At 57.6% G+C, this 22,126-nt stretch overlaps 2 protein-coding genes across 3 annotated transcripts; one reads left to right on the top strand and one right to left on the bottom strand.

Annotated features, from left to right (window-relative positions):
• Positions 1-947: 947 nt before the first annotated feature.
• Positions 948-5,992, top strand: MDK (midkine). The gene is made up of 5 exons (XM_061343790.1): positions 948-1,091; positions 4,343-4,427; positions 4,521-4,682; positions 4,758-4,919; positions 5,271-5,992. Exons 2-5 carry the CDS (start codon positions 4,349-4,351, stop codon positions 5,294-5,296), a joined length of 429 nt encoding a protein of 142 aa, XP_061199774.1. The 5' UTR covers positions 948-1,091; positions 4,343-4,348; the 3' UTR covers positions 5,297-5,992.
• A 321-nt stretch (positions 5,993-6,313) lies between these two features.
• Positions 6,314-21,951, bottom strand: CHRM4 (cholinergic receptor muscarinic 4). Of its 2 annotated transcripts, none has more exons than XM_061343324.1 (3): positions 21,820-21,951; positions 9,466-9,507; positions 6,314-9,247 (listed from the first exon to the last, which is right to left on the bottom strand). In XM_061343324.1, exons 1-3 carry the CDS (start codon positions 21,872-21,874, stop codon positions 7,770-7,772), a joined length of 1,575 nt encoding a protein of 524 aa, XP_061199308.1. In that variant the 5' UTR covers positions 21,875-21,951; the 3' UTR covers positions 6,314-7,769. The 2 variants fall into 2 exon arrangements, with proteins under 2 accessions (XP_061199308.1, XP_061199309.1); XM_061343325.1 differs by lacking the exon at positions 21,820-21,951 and adding an exon at positions 15,641-15,768.
• Positions 21,952-22,126: the final 175 nt, after the last annotated feature.

The raw sequence follows: 22,126 nt of genomic DNA, 5'->3' as shown, positions 1-22,126 counted from the left end.
TGCACCCTGTGCAGCCCAGCACGTCCAAAGCCCTCACCACCCAGAGCAGCACCTATGCTGTGTGTACATCATGCAGGGGACAGGACATGACCCTGTGGTTGCCAGCCCTCAAAACCTCTGCAGATGTCTAGGAAAGCTCCGGCACGGTGTGAGTTAAATGCGGGAATCTCTTGGAAAGCAATTCCTGGTTGTGGAGCAGCTCATAAAAACCAGCCCCCACCCCACCTGTGGCTGCCCTGCTCTCAGCAGCCTCCTTCCAGTGTGAGGGGTGGAAAAACGGCTCTGTTCCCCACCACAGCCCCATTCTTCTGCCACGACACTCATCTTTCTGGCTGGTAACTCCAGGAGAGCCTTGGCTTGGTCCCTGCTTCTCCTCACCTAAGGAAACAGGGGGAAGGGAGCAGTCACATCTGCAGGGTCCTTTCATCCCCAACCAGCCTGATGCCGTGTTGCTGGATGGACCAAGGGCAGCAGCACAGCTGAGCTGGGGACAAGCAGGTCACCAGGGATGGGGCTGAGGAGGCACATGGACCAGCATGATAGTGATGCACTGCTTTGGGTGCTGAGCTGGTGCCTCCTCTCACAGGGGGCATTGGAGCAAACAAGGCTGAAAAGGGCAGAAGGACCATCAATGCCTGTGGCTTTGATGGAGAGGGAGGCATCCACGGAGCTGGTGGAGACACGCGGGGTGGTTCCCTTCACTCCAATCAGCCCCAGGAGCACCCCGGTGCGTGTCCCTGCTCTGCTGCTCCTCTTGCACCCCTCCAGCCACCCGGTGATGCTGGGGACCACGCCGCGGGTGCGGGCTGGAGACAAACACAAGGGGAAGGTGAACCGGGGCCGGGGGGACAGGGGACGTGCGCCCCACACTCACCGGCTGAGCAGGGCCGGCCCAGCCCCCCGGGGCCGCCCCTCCGCCGGCCTTTTGTGCCTCATGTGCAAGAGGAGGAGCTTGCGGGAAGTTTTGGGCTAAAAAATCACCTTTTTGCTGCCAGCCGAGCCCGACGTCAGGGGCCGCTGTGCGCTGCGCGGGGGCTCCGCACGCGGCCGCCACACAAAGGCAGCAGCTCCGCTCCGCGCATCGCACCGCACCGCACCGCAGGTGAGTGTGGGCACCCCGGCTGCGCGGGGTCCGACCCTCACCCTAAGCCCCCGCGCCCGCCCGACGCCACGGGGATGGGCGCCTCCGGTAAGGCGAGCGGCGACCTCCCGCTCCTTTCCCTGGTGTAGAAATCCATGCGAAAGGGTTCCCGGGTGGGGAAAAGGGGATTTGGAGGGGTGTGGGATATGGTTCTGGCGGGGGAGGATTTGGGGCAGGAGTCCGGGGGGGGGGGGGGGGTAAGAAAGTGGCTGGAGAGGCAGGAAGGAGTTTTGGATGGAAGCAGGACTCCTGGAGAGCAGGCAGTGGGCTGGGGTAGCAGCCCTACCCTTAGGGGTACCCCACATCCATCCGGAGAGGGCTCAGGTGGTGGGAGATGCCCCGGCCGGAGCCCGGGGAGCCCGTCGGGGGGAAGGGTCTGTACGGGGCTCAGGGCACAGCGCCTGCCCCAGCACGCACAGGCAGAGCACAGAGCGAGCCCTTTTCCCCTGGAGCATCTCCCCAGCACCTCCCGCTCATGCTAACGCCTCGGCTCACGGGGAGAAGCCCAGACTCCCCTCTCCTGGCAGGAGGGAAGCTCCTGCTGTTGGGGCACTGGGTACCCCGACTCACGGTCTCCCCAAGCGCTGGTCTCTGCCAGAGCCAGCTGGAAGAGGGATGCCAGAGAACTGCCAGCACAGCAGTGGCCCCGCTCCATAGAGAGCATCGGGGCAGCAGCGAGGGGCAGGATGGTGCGGCCGCTGCTAGGAGAAAGACTTGCAGCGGCACAGCCTGGCTCTGTGCGGTGTCCGTAGAGGGGTCCAGGCTCTCCCATTGAAGTGATGGGCATTGGGACCTGCTTCAGCATCGCCAGTCGATCTCTTTTTCTATATAGAGGTGATCCTGGGTTATTCAAACCCAGGGCAGGTAGAGGAGGGGAGTGGGAAAGGGAAATGGGGACTGCCATGGTGTGGCCAGGCTCCAGGCTGCTCTGCTTGTGCAGCCTATTCCTGGGAGAGGCCAAGGCAGTGTGAGAACTTGCCAGGATCTGAGCAGGAGAGGAGCCAGGGCCCCGCAGGGATGCGGGAGGAGTTAGGCTGTGTGAACATGCCTGAAGGCGCTGGCAGCCGGGCCAGGAACAGCTCTTTTTCCACCAGCAAAGAGGGGATAAGGCTGTTTGTTTGGAAAACCAGTTGGAAAACTGCACTCCTTATGAATGCTTTAGGGTGAGCTCAGGGTCCCTGCATCCTTTGCCTATGGAACATGAGCTGGGCAGAGACAGGGAGCAAAACCAGGAGTGCCTGGGGTTGGAGCTGTGCTGCCCCTCAGAGCCCCCATTCCCAAATCCCAGTGTACACACAGGCAGGGCCCCACGATATCTATGCTGGTACCCAGGGATGAGCTGCATGCACAGGACCTGAGCTGGAAGGCACTGAGCACGGAAGCGGGTGCATCCTTGCTCTGCAGCAAAGGATGGAAGAAGTTTACAGAGCACCTGAAATTGGGAATGCTGTGAACAGTGCTGCTGTCAGATGTGCTGCCCCATACGAGCTGCTGCAGGATGCAGGATGCGGGACAGGAGTGCCCCTAACTCAGCTCAGCCCCAGCCTTGCAGTCTGTAGCTGAGCTCTTGCCCCCTTGGAAGGCAGCAGGGTGGGAAGAGGCTGAGCCATGCTGTGCTCAGCAGGACGGCTCCAGGCCGGGCTGGGTGAGGGGGAAGGCAGCTCTCACCCCCTCTGCTGTGCCTTCAGCCAGCCGGGCTGTGTAATTCCCTGTGACAGCTCAATGCAGAGCCAAGCGGCAGCTTCACGGCGGCCCATGCATGAAAGGTGAGTGCACTGGAGCCTGAATAATGTGGGGAGCTCCAGCAACGCTGCCCGGGGAGCCTGGGGGCAGGGAGCTGACCCCAGCTTCTTCCTGCACTCATGTCCCCTGGGGCACACGGTGCATCCTGACCTGGTCCCACCAAGTGTGTCATGGAGCCAGGGCAGGTATGATGCATTTGCTGCTGTAAGATAACGGATGTCATTGCAAAGGCTCGGGGGCAGCAGGGAAGAGGTCACCAGACTTGATTCACTGGCCCTACACATCTGCACTCCTGTTGGGAGCAGGAGCTGGGACCCCAGGGCTGGCACCAGTGGCCTGCAGGTTCTCCTGGTGGGAGCCAGAGGGGAGCCATCCCTTGGCCCAAGCACAGAGCTCCAGGAGCTGCATCCTTGCACGTGTGCACCCTCATCCTCACCCTGCTCCCAGGTACAAGCACACGGCTGCACATACATAACACACACAGCCCCCTGCATGCACGGGTGCTGTGCTGCCAGCTGCGGTGCCAGCAGTGGGCGCAGCGCTCCCGCTCCGTCTCTCCGCCCAGCTCTAACACAGTGAGGACTTGGTCCTTTGGTGGTTAACCTGCTGGTTCAGCTCTCAGGCCATCACGGCAGCAGGTTGGGGTTTGCTGGGCTTTCTTCTTCCCTCCTTGGATTCCTTAGGAGAAAGGTACTATGGCAGTGGTGCTCTCCCAGCACTGGGGCTCGCTGGTGTGGGGTGGCAGCCTGTTGGGTGCTGGATAAAGGACCCAGGGAGGAAGGCAGTTGTGTGGGGATCCCCATGGAGAGCATTTCAGCCATACAGGGCAATGTGGGGCTCCAGGAATGGGAACAAGCTCCCAGCTCAGCAGCTCCCTGGCTGGAGGCAGTTGCAGAGATAGATACACAACTGTGAAGATGCTCCGAGGGCTGGAGCACCTCCTCCATGGAGCCAGGCTGAGAGAGCTGGGCTGGTTCAGCCTAGAGAAGGCTCCTTAAGGGGAGACCTGAGAGCAGCTCCAGTGCCTGAAGGGGCTACAGGAAATGTGGAGGGGATTTTTACAGGGGCTTGCAGGGACAGGACAAGGGGGAATGGCTTGAACCTGCCAGAGATCAGACAGCAAGAAGCTTCCCTTTGAGGGTGCTGAGGCGCTGGCACAGGGTGCCCAGAGAAGCTGTGGCTGCCCCATCCCTGGCAGTGTTCAAGGCCAGGTTGGACACAGCAACCTGCTCTAGTGGAAGGTGTCCCTCCCTGCAGTAAGGGGTTTAGAACGAGATGATCCTTAAGGTCCCTTCCAGCCCAAACCATTCCATGGTAATTAGTACACACGGTCTAATGGGTGGAAGCGAGCAGAGCATGGGGTTGTACACATGTATACATGGAGGCAGCTGCAATGCAGACTGCCTGCAGCCTGCTGTACCCCTTCACTGCCACATTGCACCCCAATCCCTCTCCCCAGGCAGGATGCAGGTCCGGAGCCTCCTCCTCCTCCTGGCACTGATGCTGCTGGCCGCCACCACCGAGGCTGGCAAGAACAAGAAAGGTGAGGGGCAGCGGGGGGCTGGTGGCATGGGGGGCACCCTGGGACACGCTGCCGTGTCCCTGCAGCGAGCACCGGCCCTGTCTCCCCCCACAGAGAAGGTGAAGAAGGATGTGTCCAAGTGCGAGGACTGGCGCTGGGGACCCTGCGTCCCCAACAGCAAGGACTGCGGGCTGGGCTACCGCGAGGGGACGTGCAAGGACGAGAGCAAGAAGCTCAAGTGCAAGATCCCCTGCAACTGGAAGAAGAAGTTTGGAGGTGGGTGCGTGGGACCACCCTGGGCGTGCTCACAGCCGGTCCTGTTTGGCTCTGACACCTTCTCCTCTCTTCCAGCCGACTGCAAGTACAAGTTTGAGAGCTGGGGGGGGTGCAGTGCTCAGACGGGTGTGAAGACTCGCTCTGGCATCCTGAAGAAAGCCCTGTACAATGCCCAGTGTGAGGAGATCGTCTACGTGACCAAGCCCTGCTCGTCCAAGATCAAGTCAAAGACCAAAGGTGAGCCCCGGTGCTCCTGTCCCCAGAATGGTCCTGATGGGACCACAGGCAAGGGCTCTCCAGGGGTAGCATAGCCCATTGGGCTGGTGGTGTGTGGGATCATGCAGGATGTGATGTCCATCCACATGTGACATCCTCGAAGTCCAGCTGCTGGCTGGGTGGGATGCAGGTGCTGCTAGGAGAACAGCTGGTCCCACCACAAGTCACCATTGGCTTTGGTGGGACAGGGATTTCCCCCTCTCCTCAGTGGGGCTTTGCATGGCAGGGGGAGGCTGCCTGCAGGGATGCGCTGTCACAGCAGCAAACTGCCAGCAGACACTAACTCTTGTCTCCTGTGCTTCTTGGATGCAGCAAAGAAGGGCAAGGGGAAGGACTAGAGCGGGAAGCCAGGATCCTCATCGGCCCCTCGACAAGGTGCCTACGGGGCTGGACACCCAGCTGCAGCCAGCCCATGCTCCAGTCTTCCTCCTCCTCCTCTTCTTCCTCCTTCCCATGACCTCCTCTTTCACTGAGATGCCTTGTTTTAATCACTAGTGTTGTAGAGAGCAAACCCACCCACCCTGCAGGAGTGGCTGCCCCACTGCTGGTGCCATCCCATTCGGCTTTTCTCAGCTGATGTTGGGGTTCACTGGGATGCACTTGGAGAGCTGGGATGGGAACACACATCTTTTCACCCTCTGGCACTAATGAGGCCTATAGCGCATCCTTTGGCACCCAGGAGCCTCCTTGCTCCTCCACCAGATACCAGTGCAGGAGGGAAGGGCTGGGGATGCCCAAGTTATCCCATCACTCATGGCCCTCACTCACATGGGGACTGCTCTTGGCTCAGGGTGGCTTCTTCTCACATTCCTTCAGCCAGGGCACAACTTCCCTGCAGCAGCTGGGGAAAGCAAAGCCACTGTCCCAAGAACTCCTGCATCCCTGTTCTCCATCACTTAAAACCTTGTGTGTCCATACCAGGGCTGTGGCCCCTCCTGCATCAATGCACTACCACCAGTGCTGGGTGGGAGCTCTCAATTCTTTTGGAAAACGGGGCTTGTTTTTTCTTTTCCAATAAAAACCTTTTACAAGAAGCATCAGAACCCAGCAGTCATCCCCACACGGTGCTGCTGGGCTGGAAACCCAGCACACCAAACCCCAGCTCTGTCAATGCCACCGGGACCAGCAGTGAAGTCCCTGTGGCAGTGGCTTGGGTGCCACACACACATGGTCCTGGAGAAGGCACGTGGCCAGACCTTATGGCCTCGTCTCAGCACTTCAAGCTAGCCCCACTCCATCTCAGCATTAAGGATGGGGCTGCCAACCATGCACCGCAGGAGATGTCACCAGTGGGTGACACCGGGAAGGCTCAACCAGGTAACGACTCATTCACTCCTCACGCCGTGGCCACTGGGTTCTGGTCCAAGGTCTTTATTTATCAGGGTGGGCTGGGCTGTGGTTTTGAACAGTTTAAAACACCCAGACCCAAAGCCCAGCAGGCGCTCTGGGCACGGCTATGTGGTGACTGGTGCTAAAGGCAGTGGTGGGGTACCCCTCTGCGCCGCACAGCATCGCCCTGGCATGGGGATGGGAAGGACACAGGGATTGCCAGTGTCAGCGTGGCCCCGTCCCATCCCTCACCTGCACCCAGCCGTGTCCACCAAGGCTCGCGGAGACCTGGCTTTGGGACAGGCTGAGGAGCAGCCCTGGGCTGTGCACAGCGGTGGGACGGGGCTGGGGATGCTGGATGAAGCCCGCATGCTGAGGGCTCCACCACAGCACCAACACCAGGGTTATGTCCATTTACAAAGCTCGGCAGCAGGCTCCTTTCGCTTCTCTCAGGTTCAGCCTATGGGGCTGGGGCCACTCCAAAGCTGTGCATCAGGCCTCCAACACCCACCATGGGGAGAGCTGGGGCTTGCTCCTGGCCCTGATGAGACACAGGGCACCTCGACCACACTGCAGCCCCTCTCCCTGACCCCCCAAGGACAGTTACTTTCAGTCGCTCCTGCCCACTTCTTGAGGGCCTCCTACCCCAAGGGCTGTGAAGAGAAGTCCTGCACCACACCGCTGCTTTGCTTTGCTTTGCAGTTGAGTTTCCATTGTTGAAGGAAGAGAGTGGGTTTCACACTCCTCACCAGGAGTGAGATGCTTGGTTTATCTGTCTGTTGTTCAGCCAATTGCTGGCTGAGGGCAGAAAGGGCATGAAGGGAAGAGCAGAGACGAAGCCCAGGGAACAATTCCCCCCATGGTCCCTGGGTGAGGATGTACGATGGTATCTCTCAAGGGAAAGGAAGGAGCTTGCCACATCTGGTAGGGTGCAATCTTGACTGCCTTGGGAGAGGGCCTGGCTGGGCCAGCAGGACTCCTTGTGTCCATGCCCAAGCCAGACTGATCTAAGATGCTGCAAATGTTTGGCCCTGGTTGCTTGTAATTTCTTGGGTATTAAAGGGTTTAAAAGCCTATTGAAAGCATCCAGCATTAGGCTGTCTGCATGCAGACAAGCTCTGATGTCCTGGAGAGGGTCATCCAGGGGGGAGAAAAGGCATCCAGTCTTGGGACAAACACTGATGCCATTTGGCCAGCCTCTCAAGAGCGGGGTGCTGGGGAGAGCTCCTGGTGACCACATCTCCTCCTCTTGCCTCCTGCTTTCCTGCTGGCTCCCCAAGCTAGTCCCTAGGCCCAGTGTGACTGGAAGGAGCTGCAGCTCCGTGGTGTCTTGGACCTTTGTCAGCACTGGATGAAGAGCATCACTGTTGTGATGAAGAGTCTGCGCTGTTGTGAGTGGAGAGCAGAGCACACCCCCCTGGCAAAGGAGGCAAAGGGAAGGGCTTCCATAACCTTACTGAAGAGCGGTCCCTGAGTGCCAGTTTATCTGGCTGTGCCAATGTTCCTGTACTGGCACAGGAGAAGGTGCTTGAAGGTTTTCTTGAACGTGGCATTGCAGAGGGCGTAGCAGGCTGGGTTGATGGTGCTGTTGACGTAGCAGAGCCAGTAGCCGATGGACCACACTGTTTCGGGTACACAGGTCTCACAGAAGGTGTTGATGAGGACCATCACATTATATGGAGTCCATGTGACCATGAAGGCCAGCAGGATGGCAAATATGGTGCGGGTGACCTTCTTCTCCCGGGCTGCCATCTGCCTCTTCTTCCGTACCTGGCTCCTGGCAATGCTGGCAAACTTCCTGGCGACGTTGGCCGGGCGGCTGTTGGCCAGGGAATTGCGGTCAGAGGCTCCTCCCTTCCCAGGGACAATCTCGATGGCAGTGACGCATTCAGACCCGCTCTGCTTGGTGACGATCTTAATCTTGGACCACTTGGAGGTTGGGTTCGTCCGGCGGTGGGACGGGCTCTGACTTTGTGCCGCTGGCAGGATCTCTGCTGTGGGCTTGTCTTTTGTGGTCTGGGTCATGCTGACAGTGCTGGACTCGTTGGATGTCTCCTTCTCCTCCTGATGGCCAGTGCCCTCTGTCTGTGCTGAAGTCTGGTCGTCCACTTTGCCATTCCTCACCTCCTCCTTCACCTCCGTGGCCCTCTTGGGAGAGTTATTGTTGTTCTGTTTGATCAGGGGGGCCTTGAAGAAGCTGAGGGACCTGCCTTTCCTATCTTTCCTGCTTTCAGGCTTGTGCCTCCCCACCCTACTCCTGCTGGCCAGGGAGATGTGGATGTACAGCACTGTCATGATGACTACAGGCAGGTAGAAAGCAGCGATGGCCGTGCCGAAGGTCACCGCTGGGTTGGAGAGGAACTGGATATAGCATTCCCTCTCAGGGACTGTCCTCTTGCCCACAATGAACTGCCAGAACAAGATGGCAGGGGCCCAGAGAACGAAGGACAATACCCACGCGAACGCGATCATTAGCCCTGCCATCTTGGTGGTCCTCCTGGCTGGGTACGTCAGGGGCTTGGTGACACAGAAGTACCGGTCAAAGCTGATGATGAGCAAGTTCATGACAGAGGCATTGCTCACCACGTAGTCCAGGGCCAGCCACAGGTCACACACCACAGCCCCCAGTGGCCAGTAGCCTTTGATGATGTAGACCGTGTAGAGGTTCATGGAGAAGACCCCGATGATGAGGTCTGCACAGGCCAGGCTGAAGAGGAAGTAGTTGTTGACAGTCTGGAGCTGGCGGTTCACCTTGATGGACAGCATCACCAGGATGTTCCCCACCACCGTGACGAGGCTGAGCGAGCCCGTGACCGTGGCGATGAAAATCAGCTCCACCGTCTTGTAGTTGGTGGGAGGCTGGATGGCCACCTCGGAGTGGTTGCCCAGGGTGAAGTTGTCGTAGGTCAGGTTGGCCATCTTCGCCTGCCAGGGCTGAGCAGAGAAGTTGTGCATGGGGTCTGCAAGGGGAGCGGGGACAGAAAGGGAGAATGTGACATCTGCCAGCCCGTGCTGGAGGAGGGGGGATGTGGAGCAGAGTGGTGATGTACAGCACTCGCTGCTAGGATAGCACAGCACGGGGCCACTGCCCTGCCCCAGGGACAAGAGCAGGCTTATGGTATGCCCCCAGCACCCCCAGAACAGCCACAAAGCCCATGACATGGTCCTCTCGGCTCACCTGTGTCTCTGGCAGCAAACAGCTCCTTCTGGAAGATGAAATCTGGGACAGGGAAAAAAACAAGTTATATTACAGCTTCAGCATAAAGAGTTCATGTGAGTCCCAAGGTATCTTAATGGTGGGCACCAACCTTCCCAACAGAGGTAGCCTTGACAAAGGGGCGATGCTGCACAGAGGCCGATGCTGAAAACCCAAACAAGGGTGAAACTGGGTAAAAGAAGAAGAGGAAACAGCCCCAAGCTGCACCAGGGGAGGTTTAGATTGCATATTAGGAGCAATCTCTTCCCCAAAGGGTGCTCAGGCATTGGAACAGGCTGCCCAGGGCAGTGGTGGAGTCACCATCCCTGGAAGTCGACACAAATGATACGGATGAGGCCCTCGGTGAAATGGCTTTGGTAGTGCTGGGGAATGGTTGGACTTGATGATTCTATGGTTCTAATTTGGGTTGGCCTGGTCCACAGCCCAGCACCAGCAGATGTGGCAGAGCAAAGGGCTGCACCAGTGCTGTCAGCCAGCAAAGCCAGAAAATACTGGTTTCTTCCCACCAGTCCCACATCACACTTCAGCTGCAGCCACACCAGCCATGGAGAGGTGTGTGGTGGAGCCAGCATCTCAGCCTGACACGTGCAATTATTAATGAAAGGCGGCAGGAATTAGAGAAAGAACGGCTTCATCCAAACTGAGATGCCTGCGGTTAACCCCCAAGGTGAGAGGAGAATGGGCATTCAAAAATGAAAACCCAATGCATCAAAACTGATCAGTTGCCTTCCAGTATCTGAAGGGGGCCTACAAGGATGCTGGGGAGGGCCTCTTCATCAGGGACTGTAGAGATAGGACATGGGGAAATGGGTTTAAACTTAAACAGGGGAAGTTCAGGTTAGATATAAGGAAGAAGTTCTTTACTGTGAGGGTGCTGAGGCGCTGGCATGGGTTGCCCAGAGAAGTGGTAAATGCTCCATCCCTGGCAGTGTTCAAGGCCAGGCTGGACAGAGCCTTGGGTGACATGGTCTAGTGTGAGGTGTCCCTGCCCATGGCAGAGGGTTGGAACTGGGTGATCCCAGGGTCCTTTCCAACCCAAACCATTCTATGATTCTATGAAGAGGAATTTCCTGGAAGAGGAGGGGGAAGCAAAGGTGCTTGAGGAGCTGTGCAGGACAGAGGAGCTTCCCATTGGACCTGCCTCACCCACTCTACCCAGACCCCAAAGCTTGCTGGGCTTCACCTCACCCTGGGTGCTCAGAGCATCCCGACCCCACCAGCCCAGCCAGGACAGTGTCTCCAGCAGCTCCACTCGGTGCCTGGGGCACTGCCCCATGGGCACTGCTGCTGGTAGCCCAGTGGGAGCTGGTGTTCACACCAGAGTGCACAGCAGAGCACTTGGCACAGCGGGTCTCTGCGAGCTGGCTTGGGTAACGGTGCTGGCTCCACACACCTGGGACTCCTGAGGCTGATTTTGCTAAATGTACAAACATGCTAAACACATATAGACGTGCTAAATGTGTAAAGGTGAACGCACGCCTCTCCAAAGCAGGGCTTGGCAGGCTTTGGGATCAGTTTGTGTTTGTAAAGTCCTTTAAAAGGAATGCCCTTGCCTTTTGTTTGTGCTGAGGGTAGGAGGTTTCTGCCATCAGCAAACAGCCAAGGGTTTCACACAACAGCTTTTTAAAGAGGTGCAGGTGTGAGAGAATGGGAGCAGGGCTGCTGTGATGCTAAAGCTGGGGAACCAACGTAGCTCTTACGGCAGCTTTTGCATTAGCAAGGCTACAGCTGCAGCAGCGGCTGGGCTTTGCTTACATACACAGGGGAAAGAAGTGAGTGAGGGACGGGGAGATGCATCTGTACCATTATCCTCTGAGCCTGGTACACGTGGCCCATGAAGTGCTTTGAAAAGCAAGAAACCCTTCAGAAATGCTAAATACCGATGGGGCGAGGAAGCCCAGTGGCACTGCCCAGCTTCGCACCCAGCTCCAACGCAAGGGGAAAGGATGCATAAAGGGAGAGGGAAAGCGTTTTGTGCTGCCTCCCTTCCTAGGCAGCCTGCCAAGGATGCAAGGAGAGGTGACAAGTGTATAAGATGGCTTAGAAATCTATAATTGTGGCAGTTTGGGGGTTGGTTTCAGTACAATTGAAATGAGTTTTAGATTCCTCGCTTTGGTGAGATGGGGAGATTTAGCTGTCATTCCTGTAACAGCTAATCAAACCAATCAGACAAGCTAGCAATCAAGCAGACATCTACCCCAGCTCTTCCAGGAAGAACTTGAAAATCTTGAAAAGAAACCTCTCCTTCATCTCTGCTAAAATGAGGGTTTCAATTTTTCCACTTCACTTCGTGAACCAGCATCCTCATCTAAGTGCCTTTAATTCATTATCAGCCGTGACAGAGGTTTGTGCTCTCGGTTGCCCCAAGTAAGAAAAGTCCATCTCATTCCACTCCGTAGAACCGGTCACAGGAATGAAAGAGGAAAACACTGGCGTGGCCGCACTCGCTCGCCTCCAGATGCCACCCAGAGGTCACGCTTGAAAGTGATGGGCTGAGACACAGCTGCAGCCGCAGGGTGAAGGACTTCAACGGGTACTTTGAAACGAGCCTTCACTGAAGGGCAAGGATAAAGCAATCTCCCGATTGAGGGTAGGAGGGGGACTGGCAGTGGTTACAGATGTGAAGATACGCACAACATACGTACAACAAGCTGGAAGATGTGCACACAGCTCACCCTCACCTCAGACACTGGCTATTTGCTGCCATACCACAGCCTATTGGGCATTCCTCTTTCCCCATCTTCTGCTCTCTCCATCCTGCCATCTCTCTTCTGCCCCTGACACCCTCTCTGAGCTCACCCAGCACTGAGCAGGGCAGGCAGCTCAGTCCGGAGCTGGGATCAGGTCTTGGACCAACTGACCAAGCCATGGATCATGGCTGCATAGCCCTGGGGATAGATCCTGCTGTTTGCCTTTGGATGGAGAGCACCAAGGCTGTGCAGGCAGTTACGCATGGAGCACCCGGGTTGGGGTACAGCCCTTGGGCAGCCCCAGCTCTGCCTGTGCCCCAGGCTGTGCCTGAGGACAGAGGGAGCACACAAGAGAGCTGCAGTGCTGCAGTGGAATCACACTTGTTAGTGAGATTCCATCTCCACTCTCACACCAGCTGCAGCACTGTCCCCAGGGCTGTGGAGCCCCCAGACACCCAGAGACCTCTCCAGACCTGGGGTATCCCAGATAAATGCCTCTCCCATGCCCTGCAGTGCCCATTTCTCTCCCCTGCACATTCCTCTTCTCCATCCTCTCATAACCTTGTCCCACATCACCCTCCCTATCTCCATCCCCCTTTGTCCACCCATCTGCATGCTGGCACCATAGCCAGGGAGGAGATGCAGCCTCATCAAAGCCCAGAGGCCACTTCAGAAAGGTTCCTGGTACTCAGGCCCCTACCTGTGACACCAATTGGCTTTTCAGCCTGCACACACCATCCCTTGCCTGCGGCACGCAGCGGGTGCTCCCTCAGACCTGCTCTCACCAGCCAGCTGCAAACTCCATCACCAGCCTTCTCCCTCCTTAGGACTTCCAGCTGTGATTTATGTCTGGTTTTCTCCTCTCCATCGAAGCCATTAGGAGCTTCTAAATCTCCACTGATAGCACCTTTTGGTTTAAGGGTTCCTGTGGCTGCCGCAGCACTCAGAAAGAGTGTCCTCAAGACAGGGAAACACTTTTCCCTTCTCACCCAGCACCTTGCACATTATGGGTGAAAACAGGCACAGGCAACCACAGATCTAAGACAAAAAGGCTGCAATTTGGTTGAGGTCCACCTATTTTGGGCAGCACTAGGCACAGCAGTCTGAGATGCCACCACATCACTGCCCAAGATGCCATCGCTGTTGGTCAAGGAGACCGCTCCAGAGCCAGTGATCAAAGCCAGCTCTGCCCACCCCTCCTCAGTCACAGGGTGATGTCTGGGGGCACAGTGAAGTGCTCCTGTTCTTTCCTTGCTGCACACCTCATGCGTCACTCCAGCAAGCCTTCAGCCTGTCAGCCCCTGCAAAGAGCCTTGCAGCACATCGCAAGCTTAGAAAGGAGAAAGCCCTCTCCTGGACCACTCCATCGGGTGACCTGCTGAGCATTCAGCCTGCATGGGACAGAGGGTCTTGCTCCCTCCTGCCCACCCCTGCATGTCAGGAGCTGGCCACCCTCCCCACCAGCATGGAGAAGGCAGCAGGAGAGGCTGGTGTTCACACACACCCATGCGATGGTGGCACCTTGAGCTATGGGATGAGCTCCTGGAGCAAGCAGCTCTACTGCTGCAGTGTCCCCTTGCTCTGCTTCCTGTACCGCACAGCCTCCCTGCTCTGTCACTGCCATGGCCCCTCCATGGCCCTGTCCCTCACACCACCACCCTGCTCTGTCATCGCCACCATCCCATCCCCATCCTCATCCTTGGGGCCAGGGGGAGCAGGGGCAGAGTCACAGCTGGTCCACATGCAGCTCGAATGAGGTCTATGGGAATGAGCAGGGCTGTGCATGCACCCAGCACACTCAGCAAGCAGTGCCACCAGAAACCAAGCTCACACCACTCAGGGGAAGAAGGTGTTCATAGGGGAAGGAATGAAATTAGAGAAAGCATCACTGCTGCTGGGGACATCCCCAGGGGAAGGCACACATCACTGCCTGCTCTGACTGTGTGCACAGGGCTGGGGTCAGGGCACATCAGCTCTGGCATTGCTGTTGGAAAGAGCAGGGCCAGCCCTGCTGTCGGCCCCCTGCTTGTCTTGGCTTTCCTTTAAGCACCAAGAGGGTGAACATCTTAATGGGATTAGTTCCATCATGTCGAACTGCTGATGGGATGTGGGGCAGGGCGCTTTGTGCAGCCGCAACCTGAACCCGAACCCGAGGGGAGGGGGGATAGAAGATGCAGAACAGAGAGTTGTGTTTATGGCTCCTGCACGCAAAGGGAAGGGACACTCAGAGAGGGGTGACAGTTTTCAGCACTAATTGCATTATCTAATAGCCATTAATTAGTCCCTGAGTCATAGCACCAGTCTTCAGCTAGTGAAGGATTGCTCAGGTTGACAGATTCACACCCCTCAGAGTGTGAAAATAATGCTGCAAGGTACCAGGAGCAGGCACCTTAGGAATACAATATATGGGGAGTGGATCGAGGAGAGGACCTGTGCCTGGTGGGGGATTAGCCTGGCTTTGCCCCATCGGGGTGTGCTTTGCCTGGTGCCAGACTGCTCCAGGAACAATGAAGGCAACAAACCAACCAGGAATGCAGGAAGGAGATGAGGGTCCAGGGGGATTTCCTACACTGGGATGGCAGGGCTTCCTCTGGAGCTGGCACAGAGAGAGTCAATGGAGCCCTGAAGTCCCTACGCTGCTCAGAGGAGATCTGAACCCTCTCACCAGAGGAACTGCGTCTTGCAGTAATGTACAGGGTGGATCTGGGCATTCTGTTTTTCCATCAAACAGTTCATTCCTCTTTCTTCCTCTGCTGCTCAACCGGTTCTCATGACACAAAGCAAATCCCTCTGTCCTCTCAAGCTCCGAGTCTCCAGTGGCTTTTCCTGGAGCTACCAGAGCAGCAGTGGGCTCAGTGGCACAGGGGCTGACAGCAGTTGGGGGCAGGCAAAGGGGCTGGAGACACTTTCCCATCCTCAGCTCATGTTTGTGCATCAGGCGTTGAACATTTGCCGTGTCTGGGGCCAGAAGGGAGCGTTGCAGTCAGCCAACCTGACCATCACTGTGAGCAAGCCAGGAGCCCCCCATGCTGCTTCAAACTGGGTGGCTGCTGCTGGGTTTCAGAGCGACACTGATGCACCCCGTCCATGGTGGCATGCACCCAGCTGCAAGAAGGGTCAGAGCGATGGCTTACAAGCCATTCACATAAGGAGTGCCTAGCCCAGGATCCCACTGCGTGCCTGTGCCCCTAACATGCCCTGAATCATAAGGGGCTACACACCATCGACCCACAGCATTGCCAAACAAGAAGGAAATCAGTGAGAAAGCAGTTTTAAGTGGTTGAAAGTGACTCCTATACATAACCAACCAGCATGCTGACCACACTGACACCGATTAACCATCTCTCACACAATTATTAGGCCCAGTAAATAACCTATCAGTTATTATGGAATGCTAATAGCGAGCGTGCCAGGCAAATGTGATTGAAGCCAGTGTCCAGCCTTACCCTGCTGTACCCATCCCACAGCTCCCACGGTCACACCAGCTCCAGTGGGTAGCAAAAGGGGGGGAGCTTTGGGCTGGTGGCAAAGCCCAGCCCATGCTGTTGAGCCAGGAATGTGCTTGGCTCTCAGCTGAGCCACACTTCATCTACTGCATTAATACTCTCTGCCTCTGAGAGATGCTCACGTTCTTTTCTATCCCTGGGCTGAAGCTTTGATAGGACCCAGCTGTTTCAAGGCAGCACAGCAGAAATAACCCCACTGCAGCTACAGGTCCTACAGGGAAGGGCTTTGGGCTCAGCTGAGCAACAGGATTACAGCAACAAGTGCCCGCCTGGATTAGCTGGGCTCTCCCCAGGGAGAGGTTAGTGGCCAGGATCAGATGCCTGCAGGAGAAGGCGGGGGGCAAGAGGGCAGGGAGCTGCAAGACACCAGATCTGGTTGCTTCTAAGTGCAGCTCTCCCTGCCCTAGGGACAAGGACAGGCCTTGCCTGAGGATGGACTCAGATCCTCTTTGGGGAAGCCCATTGCGGGGAAGCCCCTCACCACGCCACTGTCCCTGGTCTCCCATGCCAGCATCCTACCTGGGTACCAGCCTCTTGTCCCATACAGCAGGATGAGGCTCTGTGGGGCTTTGAGAGCACGAATAAGCCAACTGAGCAATGGGTGAGTGAAAAGAGAGCTGATGCCTTGAGCCGAGGGCATAAATCGGGCAAGGGCCCTGCTGGATGGATGTGGATGTGACAGAGCCCTCGTGCTGGGGACAGAGAGCAGAAGGAAAGCTTTGGGATGCTAATAAAAAAGCAAGCGGAAAATATTAGACCCCTCTTGGCCACAAGACCTGCCGGGGAGGGGTAGTGTTGGAGGTTGTGCCTGAGCAAGGGGACAGGGTGAAGAACAGGAGCTGCAGCAGAAGGTGGGCAGGGGAGCCCAGGGCATGGGCAGGCAGCATGGGAAGTGTAGGAGCCAGGGGAGGAGAGCAGGTATGAAACCCTGGTCCATAGGGACAACAGAGGGAAGGGATGGAGAGGAAGGAAGTGGGAATCACTTTGGCTGTCAGGGAGGGATTACACATTGCCCCCGCAGAGGAGCCCTAGGAAACTCTTCCAAAAAGGACAGACCTCCTGCAAACCTCTCCCTGCTGCCTTCCCTGGATGCTCCCACCAGGTCCTTGATGCGCAGAGCAGGAACCATGATGGGGATGGAAAACTTCACGGGCTGCAGCTCTGACACAGGATAGTGGTCCCCAGCCTGACATGACCCTACACTAATCCCACCAGTTCCCTGCAGCACTGGGTAGGGGTTTAGCACCTCACTGCCTGCGGCTGCACATGGTAGCAGAGGGTTTCATGAGCTGGACATCACTTATGGGCCATGGTGGGCGATCTGAGCTCTGCAAGCAGCCTAGGGAGGACTGTGCTAGACACTGCTGCAGAAAGGCAGCCCCAAGCCCAGGCACCTCACGCCTGTTGTCAGGAGAAGGCTGATGCGAGTAGGGTTTTGTTGCTCTCCACCCCTCTCTGCACACACTAGTTTGGCTTTAATTTGGACTGCGGATGACGTGACTGCCAGCAGAGCAGGGATCCAAGCTACCCCCAAGGCACTAGAGATGGAGAGATGCGGGGTACGCTCCATCCCATCGCAGTCATGCAAAGATCCCGTAAGGATGCTTGTCCTTCCACGCAGAGCCAGCCCGCAGCGCTGCCGGGGGGGCCAGCTCACATCAGCACTGGGAAGCTCTGGGAGCAAGGGGTCACTGAAGCAAGGCGCCATGCGAGCCTCTGGAGAGCTGCCCCATGACCAGGAGCGGACACGAGGGCCGGGACATGGTGTTTGCAGAGCGGTGTTTTCAGACTCGGCGTTGCACAACTGGAGTTTCCCACAGATGAATCAATCTGGTTCTGCTTAAAGAGCCCAAAGAGCTTAACCCCTTAACTGATGGACACAAACCGGCTCTGCCATGAGCCTGAGCCCTGCAGACAGCACATCACCCTGCACCCCTCTTCTCCAGATACCTTCAGCTCAGGGACCTGGTGCCAGCCCCCTCTGCCTCCTCTGCCAAGCTGCAAGGTGCTGTAAAATACATTATATTTGATAGGAATTGTGGTAGCAGGGGGCTGCTTCTCCGCCTGGTTTTCTTGGTTAGAGGAGTGCAGGCATCCTTGATAGCGCTGGGAGAGGAGCTCCATGGTTTACACTGAGTCCTGCCTTTAAAGGACAAACTTCCAGCTGCTGCTCCCCCTGTGCCAGCTGCCCTGGGATGAAACTCCTCTGAGAGGCTCTTGGAGACAAGCAAACAGCCCTATGGTTCCCCATGGCCCTGTCCTTCCCTCTCTGAGTCATGGAAACTGCAACCGGGGTGCGTGTGGGTCCTCTGCACTAGCACGGCTCAGGCTGCCTAATGCTGGGGTGGGAAGGGAGCAGAGCCCTGGGCACTGAGCAGGACTGAAGCCCACACTGCACAGGCCATGCAGGGGTGATGGGGATGCAGGACACACTGCACAGGCTCACAGCAAGACAGCAGGGACGGGGTCACTCCCACAGCTCGGATTCGCAGGACTTTGGGCACTGACAGCGACCACGCTCAGTGCCTGCAGCCCCTGCGTCTGGAGGCTTGGACAGGCTGTGAGGGTGATTTCCTCAGCTAACTTACATCTTATGAGGTATAAACCGAGCCTTTGTTGGAGTTCCTCCTCCGTGCAGCGCAGTCTCTGGGCTGAAGGCATCTCTGGAGGGTCCCAGGAGCATCCTTAATGTGAAGGTGTGAGCGGCTTCACCCAGCACACAAGGGGCTGGGCTGCAGAGCATCTCCAGCAGACCCTCATTTGCTCATGCTCGCTGTTCCAGGGAAATCAAGGCCTGAAGCCAGGTCAAATGATGTTGTCCTGGCCCAGAGTCAAGTCCCAGGAGGACCAGTGCATCCACCCACAAGGAAGGTGATGGATGCCAACACACACACAGGGTGTGGATACCCCGGTGTCTGCAGGGGGGGGCAGGGACCGGTTGTCTGCTGCTAAAACCCTAAATATCAAGGGGGGTCCTGTTGGCAAGACACCCCACCCTGTGCTTCTGCAGCAGCACAGCACCGGTGCAGTGGGAAAGGCTGCCGGGAAGCACAGGCTCCAGATTCATTTGACCAGGAAATGCCAAACTCCTTCTTGAAGCCGCAGCGGATCAATTGGTCTGAACACAGCACAGCGGCCAACCTTGGTACATCCAACATCGGGATGAACTGAGACTTTCCCATGCCTAGAGGGTTAAAGGGATGTTGTGGGAATCAGTGCTCTCCCAGGGAGGGTTAAGGCTGGCACATTTCTCCATTATGAGCTAGGTGACAAGACCCTCACTGCCCTGCCTGCAGGGACCCTGGGTTGAAGAGCACATGGGTATTCCTAGGATCTGGTGTCTGTTTGCTGACTGGTGGCCTGGATCCCTCAGGAAAGGGATGGCTTCGGCGTGGCTCCAAGCCCCGGCTGGCAGAGGATTCAACCCTGCTCAGGTCCCCGGCACCACCACTGGCGCCTGGCACACTGGTGGGTGCTGTGCTAGGGCAAGATAAAGAGCAGTCAGTGGGGCTGCCGGGAAAGGGATGAAAGGAAGAGGGGAAGTAGATGGGAACGAGCTGGTCCAAACTTCCACTTCCACACCCTGCATCCTTCATCTCCCTGAAACACATCCTTTAGACACAGTTTTAGAGCGAGCCCAGAACAGACGCTGAAATGCAAGGCAAACCTCCTCCTTTGGCTTATGGAGAGCTCCATGTCAGACCGAGCAGAGACCGGCTCAAGGACAGCCCTGCTTCTCCAGAAGATGCCCATGATTTACCATGCCAATGAGAAGGGGTCATCTCGTGCACATAAAACTCCTGCTGCACGTACATGCATGCGGGAAGAGGAGCTGTGTTTGTGCAGAGAGCAGCAGCCCCTTGCAAACAGGCTCCATTTCCCTCTCCTCTTGTTATTGCAGAGCTGCATCTGCCACCCTGGGGGGCACTCACCAACCCTCTTCACCTCTGTGGGTGCTGCTGGCCGGGGCTCAGCAGAGCGAGCAGACACAGTGTGCTAGGGATGCTCTGCATCAGCCGCTGCTCCTGCTCTCACTATTTTTATTCCCTGTTTTTGTCCCTTTTTCTGTTGTTGTTGGTTTATTTCCTGGGGAGATATTTGTCATTTTAATTAAAAAACCCCAACCAAGCAAACAAACCCATCCATGGCAAAACCTGACATCAACAGCATCTTCCTGCGGACAGTTTGAGAGAAAAACCATGCTCCTTCTGCAAACTCAGAGTAATTGGATCACAGCATTAATTAATGATTTCAGTTAATTCCTCTTCGATGAGAGAAACAGAGTGACCCACTGAGGCGGGTATGCCCCTTGTGTGTCTGAACAGGCAGCGTTTACCGGTAGCCTTTCTCCTCCTCCTCCTCTTCCCGCCAGCTCCCCACTCACCAGGTCATTCCCCAGGCCGCTGCCATCCCATGCAGCAGAGCTGGGAACCCGCTGCTGGCTCTGAGCAAGGACACATTGGCTCCAATCCCTCAGGAACTGGGAGCTGCCATGCACAGGGACAGATCCCCGCTCCCATCCCTACGCAGGGGCTCTGCCTTGGGCACCAGCCCGGCTGAGGGGTGACAAGGGATGGGTCGCTATTTCTTAGGGTCTCCATCTGGGTGAAATCACCCTGCTCTTTGCTGGGTGCCTCATGGAGCCCTGCTCCAGGCTGGAGAGCAGCAGCAGGTGCTCAGATTGCAGAAGTCAAGGCATTAGGAAGCAGGCGGTGATGCCCAGCAGTAGTGACAGCGAAAAGCATCTTGCAGTCGCCTGGGATCTCAACGTGAGCGCTGTCACTGGTGTGCCTCACCGAAATCCTGGGCTCTAGGACCCTGGCATCTGAGCCCCTTGAGAGACACCAACAAGCCACCCCACGGGGTGGGAACCGGCCCTCCCAGCCCCTCTGCTCATCCCACAAGTAGCAGCAGGAGAAGCTGAGCCGCCCAAGTCACCTCAAGGCACCCATGACAAATGCCCAAGTGGAGCCCAACAGCTTTGCCAGCTGGGCACAGAGGAATGCTAGCTGTTCCTCAGCTTGGGAAGCATCTCCCTAGCCTTGGGCTTTGCAAAGACCAGCTAGGAAACGTGGCTGTAACACAGACAGAGGGGTTGAGAGCGGGACAGAAGAGCATGGTTTCGCATAGAGCATTACAGCATTACTTCCATGCAAAAAAATGACAAGAACTGATCCCTGATTTGAAGCCCATGCCATTATTCTGGGAGAGGTGAAGGGTGGGGCTGCCTGGCTCTTGTCCATGGTGGACCAACAGAGAGCACGGGGCATCCCTGCTGTTACCAGCGGGGAAGGTGCAGCAGGGCCAGCAAGGGCTAAAGGGCAAATGGGACCCACACCTAGAGGGAGAGGGGGCAAGAGCTGTCCCCCTTGCAGTGCCCATCCCAGCAAAGGGCTCTGTGGAGAGGTGGGGGACTTCTGCCTAGTCATGTTCCGGGAGGTGGCCAAGGGGCCAGGGGGGTTTTGTCCAGCATGGGGACAGTGTCCAAAAGGTGTGGGATCTCCTCCCTCCTGCTCCTGTTGGAATACAGAGGGAACACGGCACAGCAAGCGTGCAGGTAGTTTCCTGCTCAGAAAGCAAACCTCCTTCTGAAAGCAAGCACCAGGGGAGCAGATACCCTCCCTCCCACTCCACATCCCCCAGGGATGCAGGGTGCTCGTGTGCCCCTGGCAGGGTGCTGACAGGGCCGGTTCCCAGGGGGGCGGTCTGAAGGATCCGAGGCGCCTTGGACCGCAGATCGCGGGAGCGGTGCTGGTTTGGATGGGAGCAGCGAAGGGGGGTGCCAGATCTCTTCGCGGCGCCCTGGCAGAGCTGCAACCCCGCACGGCTCCCGCATGCCGGGGCGGAGAACCAGATGCGGGGGTTCTGATCCGCGGAGCACGCCGGGGTTCCCGGAGCGACGCAGGAGTGCGGGAAAGTTGGCAGAGAGACACCCGCCATTCCTGGGGCTCCCGCCCGGGTGTTACCTCTCCCGCGGTGCGCACCCCCTCCCCATGCACTCTGAAGCCGTGCTGCCCCCCCATCCCTCAGGGACTCTCGGAGGGGGGGGCCCGCGGGGATGCCCTGCCCCCCCCTCCTTTCCCCCCCGAAGCACACGGAGCCCCCGAGCAGACACTCACCGGGCAGCCCCCAGGCCGCGCCGCCGCCCGCCGCCGACCCGTTCTCAGCGGCCATGGTGCAGCGCCGCGCACGCCGCCGCGCCGTCGGGGGCTCCGGCACGCATGGCCCCGGCCCCCGGCTCCCGGCTCCCGGCGGCGCCGTGCGCGGCGGAGGGGCGGGGAAGGGGCGGTGGGAGGGGAGGGCCCGGCGCTGCCGGCTCAGCCCGGTCCTCCCCCCAACCCCGGCCCCTCCCTCCCATGCTCCCAGATGTGCCTCCCCCAGATGTGAGCCCCCCCCTCCCCGCCGCAAAGACGCCAGGGAGCCGCA

The sequence above is a fragment of the Neopsephotus bourkii genome, unplaced genomic scaffold (assembly GCF_033783945.1).
Source record: "Neopsephotus bourkii isolate Nb327-2 ecotype Australia unplaced genomic scaffold, CSIRO-AGI_Nbou_v1 NB_1825, whole genome shotgun sequence".
In the NCBI taxonomy this organism is placed as follows: Eukaryota; Metazoa; Chordata; class Aves; order Psittaciformes; family Psittacidae; genus Neopsephotus; species Neopsephotus bourkii.
Note: the sequence above shows the minus strand (reverse complement) of the source record. Positions and strands in the feature narration are given on the sequence as shown.